The 23,500-nt window shown below is 42.5% G+C and overlaps 3 protein-coding genes across 10 annotated transcripts in view; 2 read left to right on the top strand and 1 right to left on the bottom strand.

Moving 5' to 3' along the window:
- LOC307018670 (S-arrestin-like) overlaps positions 1–23,500 on the bottom strand; it is a 63,378-nt gene that overhangs the window by 37,401 nt on the left and 2,477 nt on the right. The window lies entirely within an intron of this gene.
- LOC307018679 (uncharacterized protein) lies at positions 2,521–7,290 on the top strand. The gene is made up of 4 exons (XM_079649033.1): positions 2,521–2,642; positions 2,742–2,808; positions 2,948–3,031; positions 5,900–7,290. The coding sequence occupies exons 1-4, from the start codon at positions 2,582–2,584 to the stop codon at positions 6,030–6,032; spliced, it is 345 nt and encodes a 114-aa protein (XP_079505159.1). The 5' UTR covers positions 2,521–2,581; the 3' UTR covers positions 6,033–7,290.
- Positions 14,958–21,765, top strand: LOC307018653 (uncharacterized protein). Of its 5 annotated transcripts, XM_079648997.1 has the most exons (5): positions 14,958–15,026; positions 15,821–15,915; positions 16,152–17,129; positions 18,012–18,068; positions 19,329–21,765. In XM_079648997.1, exon 5 carries the CDS (start codon positions 19,462–19,464, stop codon positions 21,097–21,099), a length of 1,638 nt encoding a protein of 545 aa, XP_079505123.1. In that variant the 5' UTR covers positions 14,958–15,026; positions 15,821–15,915; positions 16,152–17,129; positions 18,012–18,068; positions 19,329–19,461; the 3' UTR covers positions 21,100–21,765. The 5 variants fall into 5 exon arrangements, with proteins under 5 accessions (XP_079505123.1, XP_079505121.1, XP_079505120.1 ...); XM_079648995.1 differs by lacking the exon at positions 16,152–17,129; XM_079648994.1 differs by lacking the exon at positions 16,152–17,129 and having other exon boundaries at positions 18,009–18,068.

Genomic DNA, 23,500 nt, shown 5'->3' with positions numbered 1-23,500 from the left:
AATTTCAGTGTTCTTCCCGTGTACAAAGAAGACCGCATCATCGGCATACATTTGTACATTCAAATCAGGACATACATTCGGCAAGTCTTTAATGTACAGAGAAAACAGTAATGGTCCAAGAATGGAACCTTGTGGAACCCCAACAGGGTTCACAAGGTAGGGGGATTTGGTACCGTTGACCAAAACACACTGTTTTCTGTTTGATAAGTAAGACTCAACCCAATGTATTGAATCTGCCGACAAATTGAAATACGTCAGCTTTGTAAGGAGCTCTTGGTGGTCAACAGTGTCAAAAGCCTTCCTGAGATCAAGGAAGACAGCACCTACATATGGGCTCGAGTCCAACATACATTTAACCTTTTCCACAAAGACACAGTTAGCTGTCTCAGTGGAGTGGTGAGCACGGAAACCAAACTGCATTGGGTGGAGTGGAGCGAAACCTTTGTCTAAATGTTTGGTGATTAGTTTTGACACCCATTTCTCAGCTGCCTTAGAGACACAGGGGAGGATGCTGATTGGTCTGTAGTTGGATATCATTGCCTTATCCCCAGGTTTAAAGATTGGTGTCACCGTAGCCACCTTCCAGGATGATGGAACTTCCATCGTGCTGATAGATTGATTTACTAGCATACCAATTGGTTTTATTAGACTGTCAATATTTGTCTTTAAGATAAGATAAGATTAACCTTTATTAATCCCCGAGGGGAAATTCAGTTGTAAAAAGCAGCAACAGGGTAAGCGTGAAAAAAACAGTACAGCAAAGATTCACACAGAGTAATAAAATCTAAAATAAATAAAATAAAATCAAGGAAAAAATAATAATGATAATAATAATAATAAAAGACTATGAAAATAGGAGATGAATACAAATAAGAGTGAAATAACTGTCAGCATATACAGTATACATATTTGGTCATCATCTAAGTTATAAAGTGCGGAATAAGTTAAAGTGCCAAGTGAAAAGTTAACATGGGTTGTGGAAACAGTGTATATTTATGACCAGTGATTTCATTGTATTTCTTTTTCATTATTAACCCCTTATTGTGCAGCCTGATGGCTACAGGCACAAAGGACTGTCCGAGGCGCTTGGTGTGTTGTTGTGGAGGGATGAGTCTGTGGCTGAACGTGCTCCTCATCATAGCTCTGCGTGGAGTGGGTGGGAGGGGTTCTCTAGGATGCTGTCGAGCTTCCTCCTCGTCCTCCCCTCTGCCACCTCCTCCAGATTGCCCAGTTGCACTCCCACTACAGAGCTAGCCTTCCTCACGAGCCTGTTCAGCCTGCCAGTGTCCCTAGTGTTTGTGTTTCCACCCCAGCACAACACGGCAAAGAAGAGTACACTGGCCACCACGACTGGTAGAACATCTGCAGCAGCCTCGTGCACACGTTGAATGACCTGAGCCTCCTCAGGAAGAACAGCTTACTCTGTCCCTTCCTGAAGAGAGCATCGGTGTTGTCTGACCAGTCCAGTTTATGGTTTAAGTGCACTCCCAGGAACTTGTAGCTGTTCACCACCTCCACATCCTCCCCCCTGATGGTGATGGGGGTCAGAGGCCTCTTGCTGCTCCGCCTGAAGTCCAGCACCAGCTCCTTAGTCTTGCTGATGTTGAGCTGGAGGTGATTGTTGTCACAACAGCCTACGAAGTTCTCAACCAGGGCCCTGTACCATCGGCGTCGCGAGACCCTTTTCACGGGGGCACGTGCCCCCCTGTAGATCTGAGGTGCCCCGGTATGCCTGGGTCACTGATTTTTTAATTAATTTATTAATTTATTCAGGGTTCGAAATGGCGACACGCCCGCACGCCCGGGTCTAGTAACTTTCCTATCGGACTAGTAACTCTATGCACTTGCCTGCCCGTGTGTCTGGTAACTTTATAACCCCTTTGCACGGAGCGTCTTTTACAAGCATTGTGGCCGTCAATGCGAACTCAATTTTGCTACTGTAAACCTCTCTTGCACAGCATAAGACTAGTCCTATTCAGCACACGCTGCTTTCATTTGTTTATTCGAATGTTTTTTGTCCCTTCTGATAACCCGTAGTGTTGATGCGTGTTTTGCCTTGGTAGTTCAGGATACCATGAAATAAAGCTTGCGGTCAATCTGGTAAGCAACGTAATTTTACGATGAACATAATCTTAGTTTTAGAAGTGAAGGTCACACAGGAGTAGGCTATATATTTTAATGAGTTTGCCTGGAAGCTAATCGTATAGGCTACACTGTTAAATGTTATGTGATTTGTATAAATAGCACTTTTTAATAATTTATAAAACATAATAGACTAGGCTAAATGGATGGAGATGTGAATAGCAGTGACATGCGCTGAGGTTCGTGGCTGGTGAGGCACTGACAGTTTCAGTGTCAGATTTAGAAATATATAAACCCAAGTATCTTAAATCACGAAATCTATTATTGAGGTGAAACATTTTCAAAGAAATGTGGCTTTGAACGTGAGTAGTCGATGGAGTTATCCTAACCGTCTTTTGAAACATATCTTTTAGCTCCGGCGTTGGTTTCCCATTATTTATCACTTCACGATTTGATTGATTTGATAGTATTCTGTATTTTAGTATTTAGTATCTTGTAAATGGACATCAGAAAGTTATTCGCTCGGAGCAGGGATAAAGCAGCAAGGAGAAATGAGAGAGGTAAGCTAGGTAACAAGGCAACCCAAACCACTTTTAGGTAACAACCCACAAGTTGAGTTCACCACTGGTCACTAGCCTAACAGTTACATATCTGTCCAGACAAAGAGGAGCAGCAGAGTGTCGGAGGAGGTGAAGGAGAGAGGGATGTTGATGAGCACGAGCAGAGGTGATATGGCTATTAATTTAATATTAATTAGGAATAACTGCAAACAGGTTATACACAAGTAACCTTACATCTGCATATGTAAAAATGTAGATAATGAAAATGCAGACATTAGACTGTAATATGTTCATGTTGTTTCAAGACTCAGTGCAGCAGAGTGCAGAGGAGGAGAGGAGGAGATTGAAGGGACACAGGAAGGGATGACACTGAGAGATGACACTGACAGGTGAGAGTGAGACTCAGCTGACAATGTAGTTAGCTACTGTAAATGTCCCTACTTATAGATGTGATGAATGTTATTTGAACTTTTAATGGTTATCTGAGGTAACTATTGAGCATATGATTTTTTTGTACGTTGCACCAGACAGGAGAGTCAGAGGGCAGAAGAGATTGAGCTGGTTGAGGCAGGGGAAAGGCAGAGAGAGAAGGAAGGACAACAAGAGACAGACAGGCCGGAGAGATCACACCCCAGAGATGAGACTGAGAAAACAGTTGCCACAGTGGCAGAGAACATTAGACTGGGGGCAAGAGAAAAAAGCAGTGTCCACAATCTTGAGGGACATACAAGTGATCTTGGGGGAAAGGAGTCTGGCCCAAACCAAGTTAAGTTGTCAAAATATCCCCAGCACAACTTTGGTGCAAAGAATCGATCATTTAACGCCAACTGGTTTGAAAGCTTTACATGGCTGGAATATTCCAAGGCTAAAGATGCAGCGTTTTGTTTTCCCTGTAGAATATTTGGGAAACATTTGAAGAATGACACCTTTGTAAACACTGGCTTTCAAAATTGGAAAAAAGCTCTGGATGTCTATAGAGAGCATGAGAAATCACCAGCACATAAGGCAAGCATGCAGTCTTGGTGTAGTTATAAAGCCAGTGAGGCTCATGGCAGTGTTGTCGACCATTTGGATTCTGCCAGTGAGCATGAAATAAAAGACAGACGGGAGTACCTCAGCCGGGTTGTGGCTGTTACCAAGTTTTTGGGAAAACAAAATATCCCATTCCGTGGCCATGATGAGGGCATGTCCAGCGACAACCAGGGGAACTTTCTGGAATGCATGAACCTCTCGAAAGAGTTCGACCCTTTCCTTCAGACATATTCAGCACCATCACACACTACATACTTGTCACCTTCATCACAAAATGAAGTAATTCAGTGCTGTGCCCAGGAGATAACAAAAGCTATCAGTAAAGACATTAAGGAGGCTGGAATGTTTTCAGTGATGGCTGACGAAGCAAGAGATGGCAGCACTGAGCAGCTAGCTGTGTGTGTCCGATATGTTGCTGGGGGGAGTGTGCAAGAACATTTACTAGCTATGGTAGATTTGAAGGGTTTCGACGCGGAGTCCATTACAACTGCCATTGAACAACAGCTAAGGTTGAATGGCATAGACCATGTGAAGGTGGTTGCACAGGCTTATGATGGCGCCTCAGTCATGAGTGGGGCTGTTGGAGGGGTCCAAGCAAAGTTCCGAGAGAACCATCCCATGGCCATTTATGTGCACTGCTATGCACATCAATTGAATTTAGTGCTCTGTTCCACATGTCTGGCCATACCAGAGGCCAGGAAGTTATTTGACCTCCTGCAGAATGTCTATACATTCTTTTCTGGCTCCCTTGTGAACCATGACAAGTTTAAGGAGACTCAGAAACAGCTTGGCTTACAAGCTTCTGAGCTTGTACAGCTGTCCAAGACCCGATGGTCTTGCCAGCTGAGGTCTATCAACGCTATGATAGAGAATTTCCCAGCAGTTCTCACGTGCCTGTCCAATATCAGCAACCCTACGGCTGTGGGTCTGCATGCCAACCTTGCAAGGTTCTCCACAGTTTATCTATTGATGATGTTCAAGACTTTTTTGTCTGTGACAGAAAGTCTACACAAATACCTACAAAGTGAAACTGTGGACCTGGCAAAAGCTGAGGAGTTCAAATGCGCTGTGTGCGCCACTCTACAAGAAATGCGCACTGATGACAAAGCAGCTGAGGTTTATGACCGCGCAAAGGCCTTGTGCGAAACACACCAAATCCCTGAGTCATGTGCTGTACCAAGACAAAGGCAGAAGCAGAGACGCATGGAGGAGTATGTAGTCGAGTCTAGTTGTGGGGCAGCGAGTGACCTAGGGAATGCCGAGAAGTTGAGAACCGCAGTGTATCTACCTTGCCTTGACAGGATGGTTGCTGAGATGGAGCAGCGTTTTTCATCTCTCAACAGCACAGTTCTAAAAGGTGTTCAGGCCTGTAATCCAGGATCTAGCAACTTTCTCTGTGAGGAGGACCTCAGAGGTCTGGCAGATCCTTATAATGTGGATCTAAAGCAAGAGGAAGTGCTGGTGGCTAAAAACTATCTGGCCAGAAAGCAGGAAAGCCTTCCAATCACTGACATGCAATGTCTTTTCAGTTTGCTGGATCATGTCATGTTCCCAACATTGACACAGGTCATTCAGATATCTCTGACCATTCCAGTGTCCAGCTGCACTTGTGAACGTACATTCAGCGTGCTGAGACGCCTCCACACGTGGTTAAGAAGCACAATGGGGCAAGACAGACTCCACCATCTTGCCATCATGTCTGTTGAGAGAGGAGCACTCTCCAAGTTAAGCCACTGTCAATTGATTGATAGCTTTGCAAAACTGAAACCGAGACGTTACAGTTTACTTTTTAAAAAATGAACATAGACCTCTCCCATCTCTCTGACCATGTACACACCTCATAGGATAGTCACCATCACACCATCATAGGATGGGGGGTTCTCTTTCAGTTTTCAGTTTTCAAGTCCATGTTTGCTGACAGATATTTCATGAAGATTCATTGTGCCTCTTTTGCCTTCATCAGTTAGTGATTTAGAGATACTGTATACAGTTAAGTTCACAAGTAGGCCAATTCAATTCAGTTTGGTTCAGGTAGGCTAGATATTTAATGATGCAGAAAATAACAATCTGATTGTACTATTTATTTATGACACTTTATTATAATAAATAAGTGCAAAAAAATGTTTGCTCGCGTGCTTGTATTAATTATCTGTGCCCATGCTTTTTTCAAAGAAATAACTGCAAAACATTTTTTTTTTCTGTGCCCCTGTTGTGCCCCTGTATAGTATTGGGTCAGCTGACGCCCCTGCCCTGTACTCCTCCTCATCGTCATCTGTGATGCAGCTGACAATAGAGGAGTCGTCAGAGAACTTCTGTAGGTGGCACGAGCCGGAGTTGAAGATGAAGTCAGAGGTGTAGAGGGTGAACAGGAAAGGTGACAGCACAGTTCCTTGGGGGGCTCCGGTGTTGCTCAGCAGCACATCAGACACGCTGCCCTGCAGTCTGACATACTGAGGTCTGCTGGTGAGGTAGTCTGTGATCCAGGCCACCATGCTGTGATCCACCTGCATCACTGACAGCTTCTCAGCTAGCAGGTGTGGCTGGATCGGGTTGAAGGCGCTGGAGAAGTCGAAGAACAGAATTCTCAGTGAGCTGTGCGGCTTCTCCAGCTGTGTGTAGGCTCTGTGGAGCATGTAGATGATAGCATCCTATACACCAATGTTTTCCTGGTAGGCAAACTGTAGAGGGTCCATGGAGTCACACACGAGGGGTTTGAGGTGCTGCAGAATCGGTCTCTCAAAGACCATCATGACGTGTGAAGTCAGAGCAACAGGCCTATAGTCTCCTGGGGTGCTGGGGCGTGTCTTTTTGGGCACCGAGACAATGCAAGACATCTTCCGGATGTCCGGCACCTTCATCAGCTTCAAGGAGAAACTGAAGAGGTGCTGAAAAACTCCTGCTAATTGACCAGCACACGCCCTGAGCACTCGGGGGTTGGTGTTGTCTAGCCCCCTTGCCTTCCTCACGTTGATCTTCGATAGCTGATTCCTAACTTCCGGTGGTGATTATTAGGGGTGTGAAACTGCTGGGAGTGGCTGATGCCCCCCCTGGAGGGGAGTTGGGTGTGTTTGAAGAAGAAGAAGAAGAAGAAGAAGAAGAAGAAGAAGAAGAAGAAGAAGAAGAAGAAGAAGAAGAAGAAAAAGATTTTGATTTTTAAAACAAAATTTTATTTCCATTTGTTTTAACTATACACCGAAACAAAAAACAAAAAACATTACACAAATCAAATAAATAAACAGATTTTCACGTCTACCAAATAAATGTCATTTGAAAACGTTTTACCCATTTCAAAACATCATCTTTTACACACCTTAAAAACAAAAAAATGCACCTACCCTTTAAAACTTCAATATTAGAGTGTCATTTTCCCCCAGTGAGCACAGAACCTGCCCAACAGCCCACACATCCAGAAACCCCTGTAGATGATTGATCAGCGTATAGTATGCATGCTCCACCCTCAGACGCGCTGCCACCAGCCCCCTCAGACAGAGCACTGCATCCGTCCACCCTACTCCAGCAAGTTTGTTCTTCCTACTTTTCCAGATTGCTAATTTTGCATTAGCAAACAAGAAATTGATCAATAGTAGGATTTCCTTCTTTTTCAGGATGTATTTGGGGCCATGGACAAAAAGTGGTATGGAGAAAACCTCCCCGAACCCCCCCACCCACTCCTGTAACATTTTTTTAAGACCAGCCAACCGGGGACAGGACACCACTAAATGCTCCAATGTTTCTGCCATAAAACAGAACGGACAGCCCCCCCCTTGTGCCTGGGTCAAAATGAGTCCTGTATTTGTTAGTGGCTATTGCACCGTGTATAATTCTCCATTGGATGTCAGCCATCCGTTTTTCAACGGGAGACTTATACAGGATCCGCCAGCTGCCCTGAGGGGAAGAGCCCAAACCAAACACATCTGTCCACCTCGACTCTCTGAGGCCTGCGAGCGAGCTGAGGTTTAGCACCTTTACGCAGCTAAGATATAGCTTCTTCCCATTGCAGGAGCTGAACATTCCAGGTGTTAGAGTCCCCAGTGATAGCAGGAGACCATCCTCCTCTCTCCATTCCCCCACCGCAGGACCCACCCTCAAGGCAGGAAAAACATAATCATGTCCCTTTCTCCACTGGTCGGCCAGATCTGCATCCAGAGCAAAAGTCCGGTGGGATGGCGACAGCGACTGCCACACCTCTTCTACCAGGTTCTCCAGAACTCGAGTTGATCGAATGCCCGTCACCTCAGCCAGTTTTTCCGTGGAGATCCCTGTCAAATGGCCAAGTTTTACCACTCCCGCTTCAATGAACGCATTTTTTAAGGCGGCTGAAGAGAAAATGGTTCCGGAAAGAAAACCAGTGTCAAACAGGGGCTCCTCAAACAGCCACATCCCAGGCCGGGGGTCGGGTGGTCTGGTAAAACTCAGAATCTTCCAGGCATTGATGACTGAGCAGTAAAAAGGTGCAAGTCCAGTTATCTTGTACGCAGGGGCCTTCAGCAGAAACAGGTGTTTATCAAAACCAAAGCCCCCTGCCCTCCAGAGCAACAGCCGGGCCATAGCCAGCCAGCAGGGAGAGGCACCATACAGCAGCCGATGAGCTGCCTGCAGTCTAAAAGCAGCAGTCCTCGCAGTAATGTCCACAAGGCCCTGCCCCCCCTCCACCACAGGGAGGTACAGGACCGATGCTGGCACCCAGTGATGACCCGACCAGAAGAAATCCACGAGGAGCCGCTGCAGTTGTTTCATGAGGTCCGGCGGTGGGGTTAACACCTGGAGTCTGTGCCACAAAGATGAGGCAACCAGATTGTTGGCTACAAGAACTCTTCCCCTGTAGGACAGCTGGGGTAGCAGCCATTTCCATTTGGCTAATTTTGCTCGCACCTTTCCCAGCAATCCCTCCCAGTTCTGTGCCACCATGTCCTCAGACCCCAACCAAACTCCCAGGACCTTTAAACCCTCGTTTCCCCAGCTGAGGTTACCAGGCAGACTGGGGCTATTTTCTAAACTCCACTGACCTACCAAAACTGCCTCACTCTTCTCCCAGTTAACTTTGGCTGAGGCAGCCTTCCTATACAAAACTAAACTGTCCTGTAGCTCCTGGATATCTCGCTGACCCTGGATAAAAACACTGACATCATCAGCATAAGCTGATACAACCACCGGGGGGGCCTGAGCTGACACTGGCAGACTCAGGCCCCTCAGCCGGTTTCTAAGCCTGCACAAAAGTGGCTCGATGGCAATACTATATAATAGGCCTGAGATAGGGCAGCCCTGCCTGATCCCCCTTTTAACTGGTACAGGTCTGCTCAGCCCTCCCCCCACTTTCACAACACAACATGCATCACTGTACAAACACTTCACCCAGGACAAAAAATGCTCCCCAACACCAAAAGCCTGCAATGTGGCAGCCAGAAAAGTGTGATCCACACGATCAAAGGCCTTCTCTTGGTCAATAGAAATAATACCAACATTTATATTGTACAGTTTGCAAACATCAAAAGTGTCTCTCATCAAAAACAAATTGTCCACAATTGATCTGCCAGAGATGCAATATGTTTGATCAGTACCAACAAGAAGTTTGATAAAACACTTCAGTCTGTTAGCTAAAACCTTTGACAGTATCTTATAGTCCGTACATAAGAGAGCCACAGGTCTCCAATTCTTCAGCAGGGTTAGATCTCCTTTCTTAGGCAACAGTAAAATCACTGCACGCCTACAGGAAGCTGGAAGAGTCCCTTTCCCAAAGGACTCCATCAATACATCCAACAAATCATGTCCTAGAATGCTCCAAAAATGTTTTAAAAAGTCTGCAGGTAAACCGTCTATGCCCGGAGCCTTGCCGGAGGCCATCTGTGTCACCGCAGAGGTCAGTTCCTCCAGCGTAATGTCAGAGCCCAAGGTGTCCCTCTCGGCTGGACTCAGCTGTGGAAGACCCTGAAAGAGTTCATCAGCGGCTTCCACGTCACAACCTTGGGCTTTGAACAGGTCCGTGTAGAAGGACACTGCATGTCTCCTCATCTCAGCAGGTTCAGAGGTTACCTGTCCATCGGGAAGACGCAGACATACCATCTGCTTCCTTTGGCCCACAGACCTCTCTCTCTAACTCTCTCTCTCTCTCTCTAACTCTCTGATCTCTCTCTCTAACTCTCTCTCTCTCTCTCTCTAACTCTCTGATCTCCCTCTCTAACTCTCTCTCTCTCTAACTCTCTGATCTCTCTCTCTAACTCTCTGATCTCTCTCTCTAACTCTCTGATCTCTCTCTAACTCTCTGATCTCTCTGATCTCTCTCTCTAACTCTCTCTCTCTCTAACTCTCTGATCTCTCTCTCTAACTCTCTGATCTCTCTCTCTAACTCTCTGATCTCCCTCTCTAACTCTCTGATCTCCCTCTCTAACTCTCTGATCTCCCTCTCTAACTCTCTGATCTCTCTCTAACTCTCTGATCTCTCTCTCTAACTCTCTGATCTCTCTCTAACTCTCTGATCTCTCTCTCTAACTCTCTGATCTCCCTCTCTAACTCTCTGATCTCTCTCTCTAACTCTCTGATCTCCCTCTCTAACTCTCTGATCTCTCTCTCTAACTCTCTGATCTCTCTCTCTAACTCTCTGATCTCTCTCTCTAACTCTCTGATCTCCCTCTCTAACTTTCTGATCTCTCTCTCTCTAACTCTCTGATCTCTCTCTCTAACTCTCTGATCTCTCTCTCTAACTCTCTGATCTCTCTCTCTCTAACTCTCTGATCTCTCTCTCTAACTCTCTGATCTCTCTCTCTAACTCTCTGATCTCCCTCTCTAACTCTCTGATCTCTCTCTCTAACTCTCTGATCTCTCTCTCTAACTCTCTGATCTCTCTCTCTAACTCTCTGATCTCCCTCTCTAACTCTCTGATCTCTCTCTCTCTAACTCTCTGATCTCTCTCTCTAACTCTCTGATCTCTCTCTCTAACTCTCTGATCTCTCTCTCTCTAACTCTCTGATCTCTCTCTCTAACTCTCTGATCTCTCTCTCTAACTCTCTGATCTCTCTCTCTAACTGCTCTATAGCTCTCCTAGTGTTTGCAGTGGAGTAGGCTGTATACTGTTGACAGAACACTCTAATCTGAGCCTTTCCTACCTCCCACCACTGACTCAGGGAGGGAAAAGACTCTTTCTTTGATTTCCAGTTGATCCAAAACAAATTAAAATTCTCACAGAAAATCAAATCTTGTAAAATGTTAACATTAAACTGCCAGAACGATCTAGGTTTCTCTGTGTTGGATAAAACCAAATCCAAAGAAACTAGCTGATGATCTGTAAAACCAACAGGTTGGATGTGACAGTTCACTGCACGAGTAATAAAAGAAGAAGACATGTAAAATCTGTCTAGCCTGGCTGCACTGACGCCCCCATCTAGCATTCTCATCCAGGTGTATTGTTTAACGGAGGGATGCTTCATCCTCCACACATCCACTAAGTCAGCCTCTCTTATCACCTGTGACAGTAAAAGGGACGACTGAGGATGAGGCTCCCGTCCTATTCTGTCTAAAGTGACATTAGTGCAAACGTTCCAGTCCCCCCCCAGTATAACACACTCCCCCTGTACACTAGTGTCGAGCTTGTCTTTTAATAACTGAAACACAGATACACGTGCAGGGCCCTGATTGGGTGCATACACATTAATAAAGGTGAAACTGAACTCTAACAGTTCCACTTTCACCATTAAGGCTCTACCTGCCACTATCTCAGTGCTGGATAAAATCTTTACATTTAGAGAGGGGGAGAATAAAACAGCTACTCCAGCACTAAGGTTTGAGCCATGACTGAGTACATACTGACCCCCCCACCACATCCCCCAGTCCGTCTCATTCAGGCTATCACTGTGCGTTTCCTGCAGAAATATCAAATCTAATTTTTTCTGATTAAAGACTTCTAACACTAAAGCTCTTTTCTGTGCACTTCTACCCCCGTTCATGTTCAAGGAAGCAACCCTTAAAGCCTGCATTAGAGGAAGGAGACAGAGAGAAAGAACAGACAGGTACACACAGCAGAGAGGAGACACCCAGTGTTGCATGATCATGTTGAAATTATTTAGACCTTTTCAGTTTCTTCCCTCTTTTGCTTCCTGGCGTATCTTTTTTCACAGCAGTTACATGCCTCCTGAGACGATAACGTTTCTTTTCATCCAGCAGGTCTAACCCTACAACTTTCTGAAGAGTTCTCACTGTATGAAGAAACTTGTCAATGTCAGGGAAAAAATCTCTCACTTCCACTGACTTGCCAAAAGACTCGTCTAAAAAGACATTAATCTCTTCCAAAGAATATATCTCTGCGTTCTGAGAGAGACTATCTGCAACTGAACCACAGTCAGAATCCCCCTCACCGTCTGTGTCCATCTCTGCCACCTCATTATTGTCTGCAGCCTGTTGAAGCTCATTTGCCGCCCAGAGCCAGACGGCAGCTCCTTCTGTGTGCCAACAGCCTCTACCTGTCCCACAGCACCAGTCCTCACTTGTCCTGCTACATCATCTCTCACCCGTTTACCTGTTTCCACATTTTTTCCTCTCAACCTCACCACACTCTCTACAGTCCCTGTTTCATCTCTCACGATATTCACCCCTACTTCCTCCGCAGCCACCGGGGCCCCGGCGGGTGCAGCAGCAGCCCCCGCGACACCGGGTCCCGCTGCCGCGGACCAGGCCGCCCCGGGCTCGGCCGCCACAGCGGCCCCGGCCGCCCCCGGCTCGGCCGCCCCAGCGGCTCCCGGCCCGGCCGCCCCAGCGGCCCCGGCCGACCCCGGCTCAGCTGCCCCGGCGGCCCCCGGCTCGGCGGCCCCGGGCCCAGCCGCACCCGGCGGAGCGGCGTGCCGTCTCTGTGGACATGCAACACGTTTGTGACCCGACTCCCCGCACTCAAAACACTTTACGCTCCCTGAGCTTGCATAAACCATATAAAAACCCTCTTCGTGCCTCACCCGGAAGGACACATCTAGTGTCTGAGTGGGACAATTCAGAAACATGAAAACCTGTCTCCGCAGAGAATGGACATGTTTTAACTTTTCATCCTTACACCCCAGAGCAACAGTGCGGAGACTACTGGCAAACTTACCAAAACGCTTCAGCTCCCGTTCCAGCGCCTCATTCGGGATGAACGGAGGAACGCCAGACACAGTGATCCGCGTGGACGGTGTCGCCAGCGGTGAAACTTGAATGTATTCCTCGTTTATCATTAATCCGCTCTCGATAAGTTCCGTCACATATTTCTGGTCTTTCAAAAAGACCACAACCGCTTTGTTCATGCGGGAAGCATAGGAGATATTTACATGACCGACCTGATCCCCCACAGCCAGCAGCACCTGCTCCACTGTGCTTGCGGCCTGAGCCACCAGCCGCACTCCGTGTCTCAGAGACACCGGCGGCGCCCCGGAGGACGCCATCCCCGCCACGAGGCACGGAAAAACACTAAATTAACAAATTAACCGTACTTGCAAAGGGTACAAAAATCCCAACGAAAGATCATACAGTTAAAGAAACGATTGAAACAGAAACACAAGAGTTAAAGTTGAAATTCCCTCTTCCCTCTTCAAACACACATCCACCACTGAAGAAGAAGAAGAAGAAGAAGAAGAAGAAGAAGAAGAAGAAGAAGAAGAAGAAGAAGAAGAAGAAGAAGAAGAAGAAGAAGAAGTGGTGCCAGGGTTTGGGAACCCCTGCTGTCCTGTTGAGCTGGAGATGGGATGGTCAAACCTGTTGAAGAAAAGGTTTAGCTCATTTGCACCTTCAGGGGTCCCTTGCACAGCCGTGCTTGATTGTTTGTACCCAGTGATTTTCCTCACCCCTCCCCACACTTCTCTAGAGCTATTGGCCTCCAGACGACTCTCCAACTTATCTCTGTATTTCTCCTTTACTGCCCGTAGCTCTTTTTTCAGCTCCTTCTGTACAGTCTTAGCTTTCTCAGTGTCTCTCGCCATGAAAGCCCTCTTCTTCCTGTTCAAGAGGGATTTAATGTGCTCATTGATCCAGGGCTTGTTGTTTGGGAAGCATCGTACATTTTGGTCGGTACAACGCTCTCCTCACAGAAACGGATGTAGTCGGTGATGCAATGGGAGAGTCCATTTATGTCCTCACCGTGAACCCTCAGAAACATGTCCCAGTCTGTTGACCTGTAGCACTCCCTCAGCTCCTCCTCGACCTCATCCGACCACTGCTGTACAGTCCTGGTGGTAGCCGGCTGTCTCCTGACAAGAGGCTTGTATTTGGGAACAAGCTTTATTAGGTTGTGGTCTGAGTTGCCAAGGGGGGGGAGGATGATGGAGCTGTACGCCTCCTTAACATTGGCATACAGCAGGTCCAGTGTCTTATCTTTCCTAGTGCCACCGATGACATACTGGCTGAAGTTTGAAAGGCTTTTGGAGACTTTTACATGGTTAAAATCTCCATTAACCGTGATAAATGCACTGGGGTGCTGTGTCTGTAATCCCGCAACGGAGGAGTGGATGACGTCATTCGCCTGCGACGCTGCGGCACCCGGCGGGATGTAAACAATAACAACAATGAAGTTGGTGTCTAAATCATCTGCATCCCTAGCCTTAGAACCTCTTGCACTTTATGTATTGATGCTGCTATTGTATCACCATGTCCTAAATACTCGGGTATTCTACTCTTACTCTTGCACTTTTCTTGCATTTGATATATTTGTACTGCTATGTTTGTAATTTTCATTTTTCTTAATGTTTTATGTGAGGGAATGCGGATGGAAAGTAGCTCAAAGCTAAATCCGGCATATTTACACTTGGTACATTTAATGATTTATAAAAAAGTCTCGTCACTTTCAGGTTAACATTTGGGGTTTCTGAGAAATGCTCTGACTTATTATAAAGTCGTTAATGGGCGGAGGCTGATGAAGCAGTTGTAAAGGTCATGCAGTTTGAAATACAAAGAAGATCAGTGCACAATACTTGATTAGTTCTGAACCTTTTTTTTTTTTACAAACCTCAGCCAAGAGTACAAACAATACAAGATACTTAGTGACAGTCTTACTTATTTAGGCAATATATTTGCATTTATTCCTTATCTATTCCTAATCACATGATTAAGTGCAAGGCAATCTGTTTCCAATAAAAAGCAGAACTGCATCAGATTTACTTTCACAATCATTTTCTGGTGCATTTCTTGGAAATGGTTGTGTGTGTGTGTGTGTGTGTGTGTGTGTGTGTGTGTGTGTGTGTGTGTGTGTGTGTGTGTGTGTGTGTGTGTGTGTGTGTGTGTGTGTGTGTGTGTGTGTGTGTGTGTGTGTGTGTGTGTGTGTGTGTGTGTGTGTGTGTACACTTTACTATATGAGTAGAAGAAGTAGAGCTCTCCTTCTCATCCCAGTCAGAGACATCCTGAGTGGTAAGTGGCTTAAGACACTTGTTTGTTGGTCTACACTTTTTATGTTGCAGTGTTTAAGTGATAGCAGGGCCGTCCCTCCCTACAGGCCGATCATGCAGACTGCGTGGGGCCTCACCTTGCGGAGGGAGCCTCAACCGAGCCACAAAGGCGGCGCAATTAATGTGGCGCGGCAGGATCATAGATAGATCATCATATAACTATGCGTGGGGCCTCAAGTTGGCCATGGATGGCCCTGGGTGATAGTGTATAGTTGTATAGACTTAATTGCATGATGAAATTCAATTATTTATGTTTATTTTATATATGTTTATTTATATATGTATTACCAGAAAAAAAATTCATGGTTGATTCCTTATGTAAAAATATTGTGTGTATTGTGTCTTTGAAGGTTTATGGCATAACAACATGACTTTACACATTATTTTGAGCAATTACTATAACTTAAGATAAAACCCAAAATGTGTTGAGACCAGATTTTCTGTAATTATTTGATCATAAATACAATAGCTCTCAAATAAGGAATAAAACATTTACCAGGGAAAGATGCACAGCTAACATCAGTTTAGCTGGAAATCTCTTTTGACGCTGGTTTGATCTTTATTTAGCAATAATATCAATGACATTATTTCACTGTAAGGTTTGTTAGCTACAGTGCCATCAAATTAATGTCCTATACTAACGCTGTGTCATAATCATTACTTCATCACATCTATTGAATTGAATGATGAATAAATATGGCTTCAAGCTTGACTTTGAAACTCATCATCAGAAACTTTGTATTTGTTTAATTTCAGGAATTTGGAGGAAAAACTGTAAATCCGAGGCAGCATTTTAAAATATCAGCAGCTGGATCCAAAGCGGGCGAGTGGACTGAGAACAGCCAACAGAGGTTTGTTGTTAATCAATCAACAGCAACAGTTTGCTTGTTTTTTATATCAGTATTTTCAGGAGATTTCTGAAAGAATTTTCATGGGGATCATAAAATTAAAATAATTTATAAGATAAAACTTTTAATTCAGATGTGTCAAACAACTGGAATATTATTTAAAAAACACTTCATTAAAGTTTGAGATGTATTTGAGTCCTACTATAAGAATATGACTCTTATCCTCCTTAATCCTACAGAACACCAAAGCTTCTGGACCGTATGATGTGGCTGTATTAAATGCATAGCTGACATTTTGATTTCATATTCTGCCAAGACCTCCTCCCCTCTGTTCCTTCATACAAGCTGATAATGACCAAGTTGGTTTTCTAAAGGGTGTTTTTACAACCATATTTTCTTTATCTTATTGCACCAGATGTGCATGGGCCAAAGGTATGGTTAGTTACTTTCCTCTATTTGGAGAGCGGTATAATACAAGAGTTTAATATGACACACAATTTTACAACTATACGCAAAAATAACAGGAAGAAAAAGCACACAGGATTGAAACTGTCTTTGCAACAACTTATCAGGCCGGGAGCTTTGAATGATAAAAGGTAACTTTTCTTTGTTTCCTGTCTTTGAACCATACTCCGTATTTAGGATACCCTTCTGTGAGTACAATCAGATAACAAAGGGAAAAACTGATCTCACACTTATTACTTTCTAAAGAGCAAACCAAAAACAGGAATGGCCTTATATAATATATAAATATGATTATAAATAGAGCTTGGAAATGAAATAACTAAACAGTTAAGGAATCCAAAAGCTACACATTACATTGTCATGATGAAAGAGGCAAACATAAAACTGTCACAATTCTCATGTTATGTCACGTTTTTAGTTTTGTATGTCTAGGTTTGGGTTTATTTTGCTGTTCGGTTCTCCCTGTCATGTTTTCCTCCTTGTATATTGTCTGGTCCTTCTTCCTGTGTTTTTCCCCTGTCGTTAGTTTCCCTGGTGTGTCTAGTTGTCTGATTGTGTTCACCTGTGGCCCTCGTGTTTCTCCTCCCCTGCCCGGCTGTTTCTCGTCTTGTGATTACCCCTCTCTGTATTTAGTCTTGTCTCTTCCTGTGTTCAGTGTTGGTTCATTGTTAGTCTTTCCCTTCATGTCACGCTCCATGTTTGTCCTTGAAGTGTTGGTCCTGGATTATTTACTCGTGCTCCCCTGTTTTTGGGTAATGCTAACTTTGTCTCTTGTTTTCTTTTGTCATCGGCTTTTTTTTGTTAATTAAAGCTCGCGTTTTGTTAATACTGCTTTTGGGTCCTACCTTTTCCACGCACCCTGACAAAAACAATGCCTTGATTGAATTGTTTTGCAATTCCCTTTGTATATTGTAATTGTCCCAATGAAAATAAACATGAAATTAAATGAGTTAAGCAAAACCAAGTCATGGTCGGCTCTGCCAAGGTTTGCTGTGCTTAAAATGTTTAATATAGAATGGTTCAAATCCCTTAAAGCAGCAGAACAAAAATAATCTTAATGATAATTATGTTTTTTTTTGCCACTTGCTTGGAAACATTTATCTTAGAAACATTGATAATAACCTCCAAGTCCTGCAATATAATTCATTTTTAGTATAAGTATAAAAGGAGAGGGAGGGGTCATCGGGCAATAAAAGGTCAGATAAATAACTTTGAGTCAGGCCTCTCAGGGCTTTAAAAGTCAGCAAGTCAATTCCAAAAGCAACATCTAGCCAGTAAAGGGAAGCAAGGAGATGTGTGATGTGATCATATTTCCTAGCATGAGTTAAGATACTAACAGCAAAGTTTTGGATTAGCTGGAGGAGGTAGAGAAACTTGACAAAAATGACACCAAGGCTTCTGCTTTGCTTTGCTTGAGTTATGGACTGGGACAGAGAACCAATACTTTTTGAAATTTGGTTGATGGCAGTATCAACTTGACCTATGATCATTACTTCTGTTTTATCAGAATGTAGCTGCAGGACATTTTGTGACATTCATTTGCAGATAGTTATGTGATAGAATAGATCTCAATAATATATTTCACGAATTATAATAGCATTTCCTCATATTGTGCATTCTCTTTACTCTAGCAGGTTTCCTTTCCTTCCTGATAGACGGCTCACTGGTGCTCACTTGGCTTCCCCGGGCAGGTAGGCAGCAACAGCCTCACTTATGGGACCTTTTCCATATTAGTTGTATGTCATCACTGAGTAAATTGTATATCCTATGGGTGTAACAAGCAGAGAAAGCGCAGGTATAATTAATAATAAAACACGGATCCCAGAATTGTTTAGGTTGGGTCATTGCTTGGTAGTCAATTAATGAAACATAGCCAGTATATAAAGATAACTGTTCCTGAAATCACCTCCTTTAAAAATAACATTACATTCCATATATTTCATTCATTTACAAAAATAATTAAAAACAAGCTTTATCTTTTGTCAAAGAAACTATTACAAAAAATATGAAAGCGAAGATAAAATGTATGATAATATTGAACTAATGAAAATAATGATATCCATTCTCAACAAACATGCATATATAATTACAAATATATTATTACATTTCAAATGATGAAGTTTGCATTATGAAGAAGGTTTAAGGACCTCAGGTAGAAAACTAACGTTCTTTGCCAGATTTTAAATTGAGCCTCAGTACTGCAAGTTTATACCATTTACATTATGTCAGAGGTCTAAATGACTTACAGATTTGAAACATAAATGTTATTATAGGCATTTTTGTTTGCCATATTCTGAAAGACAGTTTAAAAAGACAATAAATTAAGTTGAGCTGTAATTTCCCATCTCTTTTCCGAGCAACAAAGCTATCATCTTAGATTATGACTTCAAAATGATGCCTTCTCCAGTGCTGGATATTCTCCACGATTGCATAAACATTGCGGTTTCAAAAAATAGGTCCAGGTTGGGATTTCGTAATCTGTATCAGAAACAGCAATCTTTTATTAGTCCCACATCAGGGAAATATATATTTGTTACAGCAAAAGTGGCATAGCAAATCAAAAGTGACTTTCATTAAAGTTTATAGGATTTGAATGTTCCAAAACCAATTTGAATTTTGGAAGAGTTGCAATTCTTTCAGCCGTTGTTTTCATGTTTGCTTTGATATTTTTTATCAAAATAAATGTTCCCATTGTAATATAGGATAATGCTTATATGTAGCTATCTAATTATTATTTGAATATTGAACAAAGATACATTTTACAAAGGTATAAAAAGGAAAAACATCTTATCTTTGCTTTTTTTCCCTGTGGTCTACTTAAAATATATAAACGTCATGGCCACCTGTGCCTGTATTAGATTTCATGATGCACTAGTAGCAATAGGGAACACAATAGTAGAACAGAATAGTGCTGCAGCTGAGTACTACATTCTTATCATTTTCTTTTGCAGATGTGGATCTGAGAGCACTTCATTCACTTGAAGAACAGAAGACACTTTTGTGCATATACTACAAGTCTGAAAGGTTTCTGATTAGAGCTAATACTGCTTTAGGGGGCTTGTCCAGGTATCATCAAAAACTAAAATGATGCCTTCATGGTTGTCCAAGAGCCCCATCCGACTTGCTGATGCTATAAAAGCAAAAAGCAAACTGTTAAAATCTGAGACAGGGCTTCTACCTGTTTACAAAATTAAATTGGATGATGAAGAAATCAATGTAGATGGGTGCAGACGATTCAGGTTTGGGAAAAAGTCCCAAACTGTTCAAACTAACCGCACCATAATGGTTCTCGGAGCAACTGGGGCTGGGAAGACAACTCTCATCAATGGGATGATCAACTACATTCTAGGTGTTGAATGGAAGGATGCATATCGCTTTAAGTTAGTTGATGAGGGTCAGTCGAAAACACAAGCTGAGAGCCAGACCTCTGAAGTCACTGTGTACCAAATCAACCATCAGGAGGGCTTTAAAACCCCTTTCTCTCTGACCATTGTTGATACCCCAGGCTTTGGAGATACAAGAGGAATACATAGAGACAAGATGATCACAGAACAGCTACGTAATCTCTTCTCTGCCGAGCGTGGCGTCAGTGAAATTGACGCTGTGTGTTTTGTAGCTCAGGCTTCTTTAGCTCGGCTCACACCATCACAGAAGTATGTGTTTGATTCTGTGCTCTCAATCTTTGGCAAAGATGTGGCAGAAAACATCCAGATTCTGGTGACATTCGCAGACGGCCAACGCCCACCAGTTCTAGAGGCGATCAAAGCTTCAGGCGTCCCATGTCCTAAAACAGAAGACGGGCTGCCAGTTCACTTCAAATTCAATAATTCTGCCTTGTTTGCACATAACCAATCATCTGCTGCTGCTGACTCGAGTGGAGATGAGGAAGAGGGAGGCTTTGATCAGATGTTCTGGAAAATGGGAGCAAAAAGCATGAAGAGGTTCTTTGTTGGTTTAAATAAGATGACAACCATAAGCTTGAAATTGACAAAGGAAGTCCTCAGAGAAAGAAAGCAGCTCGAGATCTCCATTGAAAATTTGCAGAAGCAGGTTAAAGTAGGGTTAGCCAAGCTTGAGGAGATAAAAGAGACAACTGAACAGGTTAAACTGTTTGAGGCAGAGATCAGCAGAAATGAAAAATTTGAGATTGAAGTCGTTGTCACAAGAGCTGTTGAAGAAGATATATCTGGCACTGGAATTTTCATCACCAACTGTCAGGTGTGTCATGTCACCTGTCACTGGTCATGTGCCTATGCCAACGATGCAGATAAAAAACATTGTGGTGCAATGGGACGAGATGGACAGTGTACTGTGTGTCCAGGAAAATGTCATTGGAGTCAACATTTTAACCAGAAGTACAGATGGGAGTATAAGGAGTTTAAAGAAAAGCAAACATTTGATGATCTGAAAAAAAAGTACCTGGAAGCCTCAGCGGCTAAGGGAACTGTTAAAGATTTGACTGACCAGCTGAAAGTTGAATATCAGCGTCTTCATACTGAAGTGACGGAGATAATGAAGAGGTCTGCCCAGTGTCTAAACAGACTAGGAGAGATCGCACTGAAGCCAAATCCTCTCTCCACTCCAGAGTACATTGACCTGCTCATTGAGGGAGAGAGAGCTGAGGCCAAGCCAGGCTGGAAGCAACGAGTCCAGTACCTGATGGACATGAGAGGAAAAGCAGAGCTCATGGCTAAAGTAGGCAAAGGAGAAAACCTGCTTTAAAGTGAAGAATCTCTAACCTAGGGAGAATTAAGACCAGTGCCAACTTAGACCAAGACAAAGAGCTGAAAGCAATATCAAGACTAAGAAGAGACTCAAGATATGATACTGACCAAGACATTTTAGTGACTTAATAACCAAGGGATGGGACCAAATCAATATTTGCTAACAAGTTGTTTTTTAACTTTCTTTTTTCTTAATCATGAGTCTTTCAATTTTGTAAACTAACTTCTGCAGAAAATATGTTTTATGAATGTTGAAGAATCTAAAAAGTAATCCTTGAAAAAAGGCTGAATAAGACATTGACCTGAGTTATAGAAGCCAGAGGAACAGAAGAGTTAAGTCAGGATATTTTGTGTCTACGAACGACATTTTGTGATTTTGTTGTTGATTTTTGATGCTTTGTTTTAACGCCAAAGTAATGTTGTTCAAGCCATGTCAATAAAATGGAAAGAGTTTGAAGTCAAATCTTTCCTCCAATCCAGAGTCCATTGACATGCTTGTTGAATGAGAGAAACCTGAGGCCAAGCCAGGTTGGGCATGTACAGTTCATGTACAGTTTTTTTTTTCCTGTTAGGATCATTTACATATTTCATGTATGCAGTTTACATTGTTCAATAAATTACATTTAGCTAACGATTTTATCCAAAGCGACTTACCGTACAATGTTTTTAAAAAATATCTGTTGCTTATTGATTTGCATCTTCTCTTCAGGTATATATATATTTTAAATATACTTAATGTGAACACTTTTAAACAATTATATTGATGTTTATTGATGTGCATGTTATTGTCCTGTAGTAATTAAGGGAGAGATGAAGAAATTATCAAAAAATTAAAAAACTGTATCTTCCCAAAGAGTTGTGTGTTTTTGTATCATTAGTCTTCTACAGCTAACTTTTACTACTGGCATCAACTATGATCTTTCTTTTCTCAAATAGTCTAAGATCTTTTCGACTAGACTAAGCTGTAGACTACTACTTTATGTATCACAATTTCAAAAAACGAATTTAATGACTGACTATAGACCCAATATATATAGCTAGTGGGGCTGGTTAACCTGGTTGACATATTTAATGTATATTTAATATTATTATTCAATATAACAAATGCATAAAAATAATGGTACAAAAAACTGAAAAACTACAATTTACCCGAATAGTTACAAAATATAACTACAGAAAGAAAAAGGAAAATATATACAAATAGTAAGATAACGAAAACATAATATAATGGAAAGTAAAATTGAAATGTATGTTGCCCGATGTGCGTACAAACACAGGACATTTCAATACAAACAAATTCCCATTTGGGTTTCCACATGAATTCTTTATTTTGTTAGCAACATTTCTGGGATTTACCAATGTCTTCTTATTTTGAATTACCTCTTACTGTAGGTCAGATCACTTTTTAAGAGTGGTAGAGCACACTTACTAGGATAAGAAAAAATGTGTTGTTTTTAAAGTCCAAAAGTTCTTGTTTACCAGAGAAACCCTGAAAGAACATTACAGAAAACATTGAATTTCATATATTCACATTTATTTTATTAAATGTTAAAAAATTACTTTAATAAATACCTCTATTTCACTATTGCTGAACTTCTTGATACTGACTTGCAGGTGGCCTTTACTAATAATTAACAATTTGTGAAAAGGTGGATTTATCATTCAACACAGTTGGCTACAGGCATATGTAGATGGTTAGGAATGTGCTGTGCATTTGGAGTTGACTTCTTTGCACTATAATAATTATATTTATTATTATTATTTCTCTGGAAGATTGAGAGCAACTCATTTTATTTGACAGAAAGTAGCTGCCTGACACCAGCTATACATACACAGAAATATACTTACAGCTAAAAACACAAGGACAACAAAGATGAGCAAGGTAAACATGTAACCAAGTCAAGGGTCTTCTGTTTACTCAATGTTAAAAAGGGGGTGTTCAAGAAACAGTTTGGGAACGAGTGCATTAAAAGACTTATCTGAGTATAAACTCTGTCCACAGGGTGGCAGCACAACCTTTGCTATAATGATATTTTAAAAAGCCTCCATCAAGAAGGTGGTGGGCAGTCAAACTATAAATTAAGAAAGCCTTTTGTCATGTTTGGGAATATACTTTTTCACAAGATTACAAAGAAATCTAAACTATTTCATGACGCAAAACATTTTTTTAAACCCATAGTCTCGAATTTTGTAAATTGAAAGTCACTAATGGTGCAGCTGATGCTTTTGGAATAAATATTTAAATGTAATGAATTTGATACCTAATTGTGAAAATATAATAAAACTTACCAGAGGTATTGTTCAGTTCAGACTGCAGCTGGAGAATATGGATAAGTTAGTTTTTTGATATATTGTATAGCAAGATTACTTATTTTCATAATTTTAACTATGCAATAAGA

The sequence above is a fragment of the Notothenia rossii genome (assembly GCF_949606895.1).
Source record: "Notothenia rossii genome assembly, chromosome: 9".
In the NCBI taxonomy this organism is placed as follows: domain Eukaryota; kingdom Metazoa; phylum Chordata; class Actinopteri; order Perciformes; family Nototheniidae; genus Notothenia; species Notothenia rossii.
Note: the sequence above shows the minus strand (reverse complement) of the source record. Positions and strands in the feature narration are given on the sequence as shown.

Coding starts and splice junctions, on each gene's coding strand:
- LOC307018653 (XM_079648995.1), top strand. CDS start 19,462: ATGATGCCTTCATGGTTGTCCAAGAGCCCCATCCGACTTGCTGATGCT.
- LOC307018679 (XM_079649033.1), top strand. CDS start 2,582: ATGGACATCAGAAAGTTATTCGCTCGGAGCAGGGATAAAGCAGCAAGG. Junction 2,643..2,741: donor AGCAAGGAGAAATGAGAGAG/GTAAGCTAGGTA, acceptor ATATCTGTCCAG/ACAAAGAGGAGCAGCAGAGT. Junction 3,032..5,899: donor CTGAGAGATGACACTGACAG/GTGAGAGTGAGA, acceptor GCCCCTGTATAG/TATTGGGTCAGCTGACGCCC.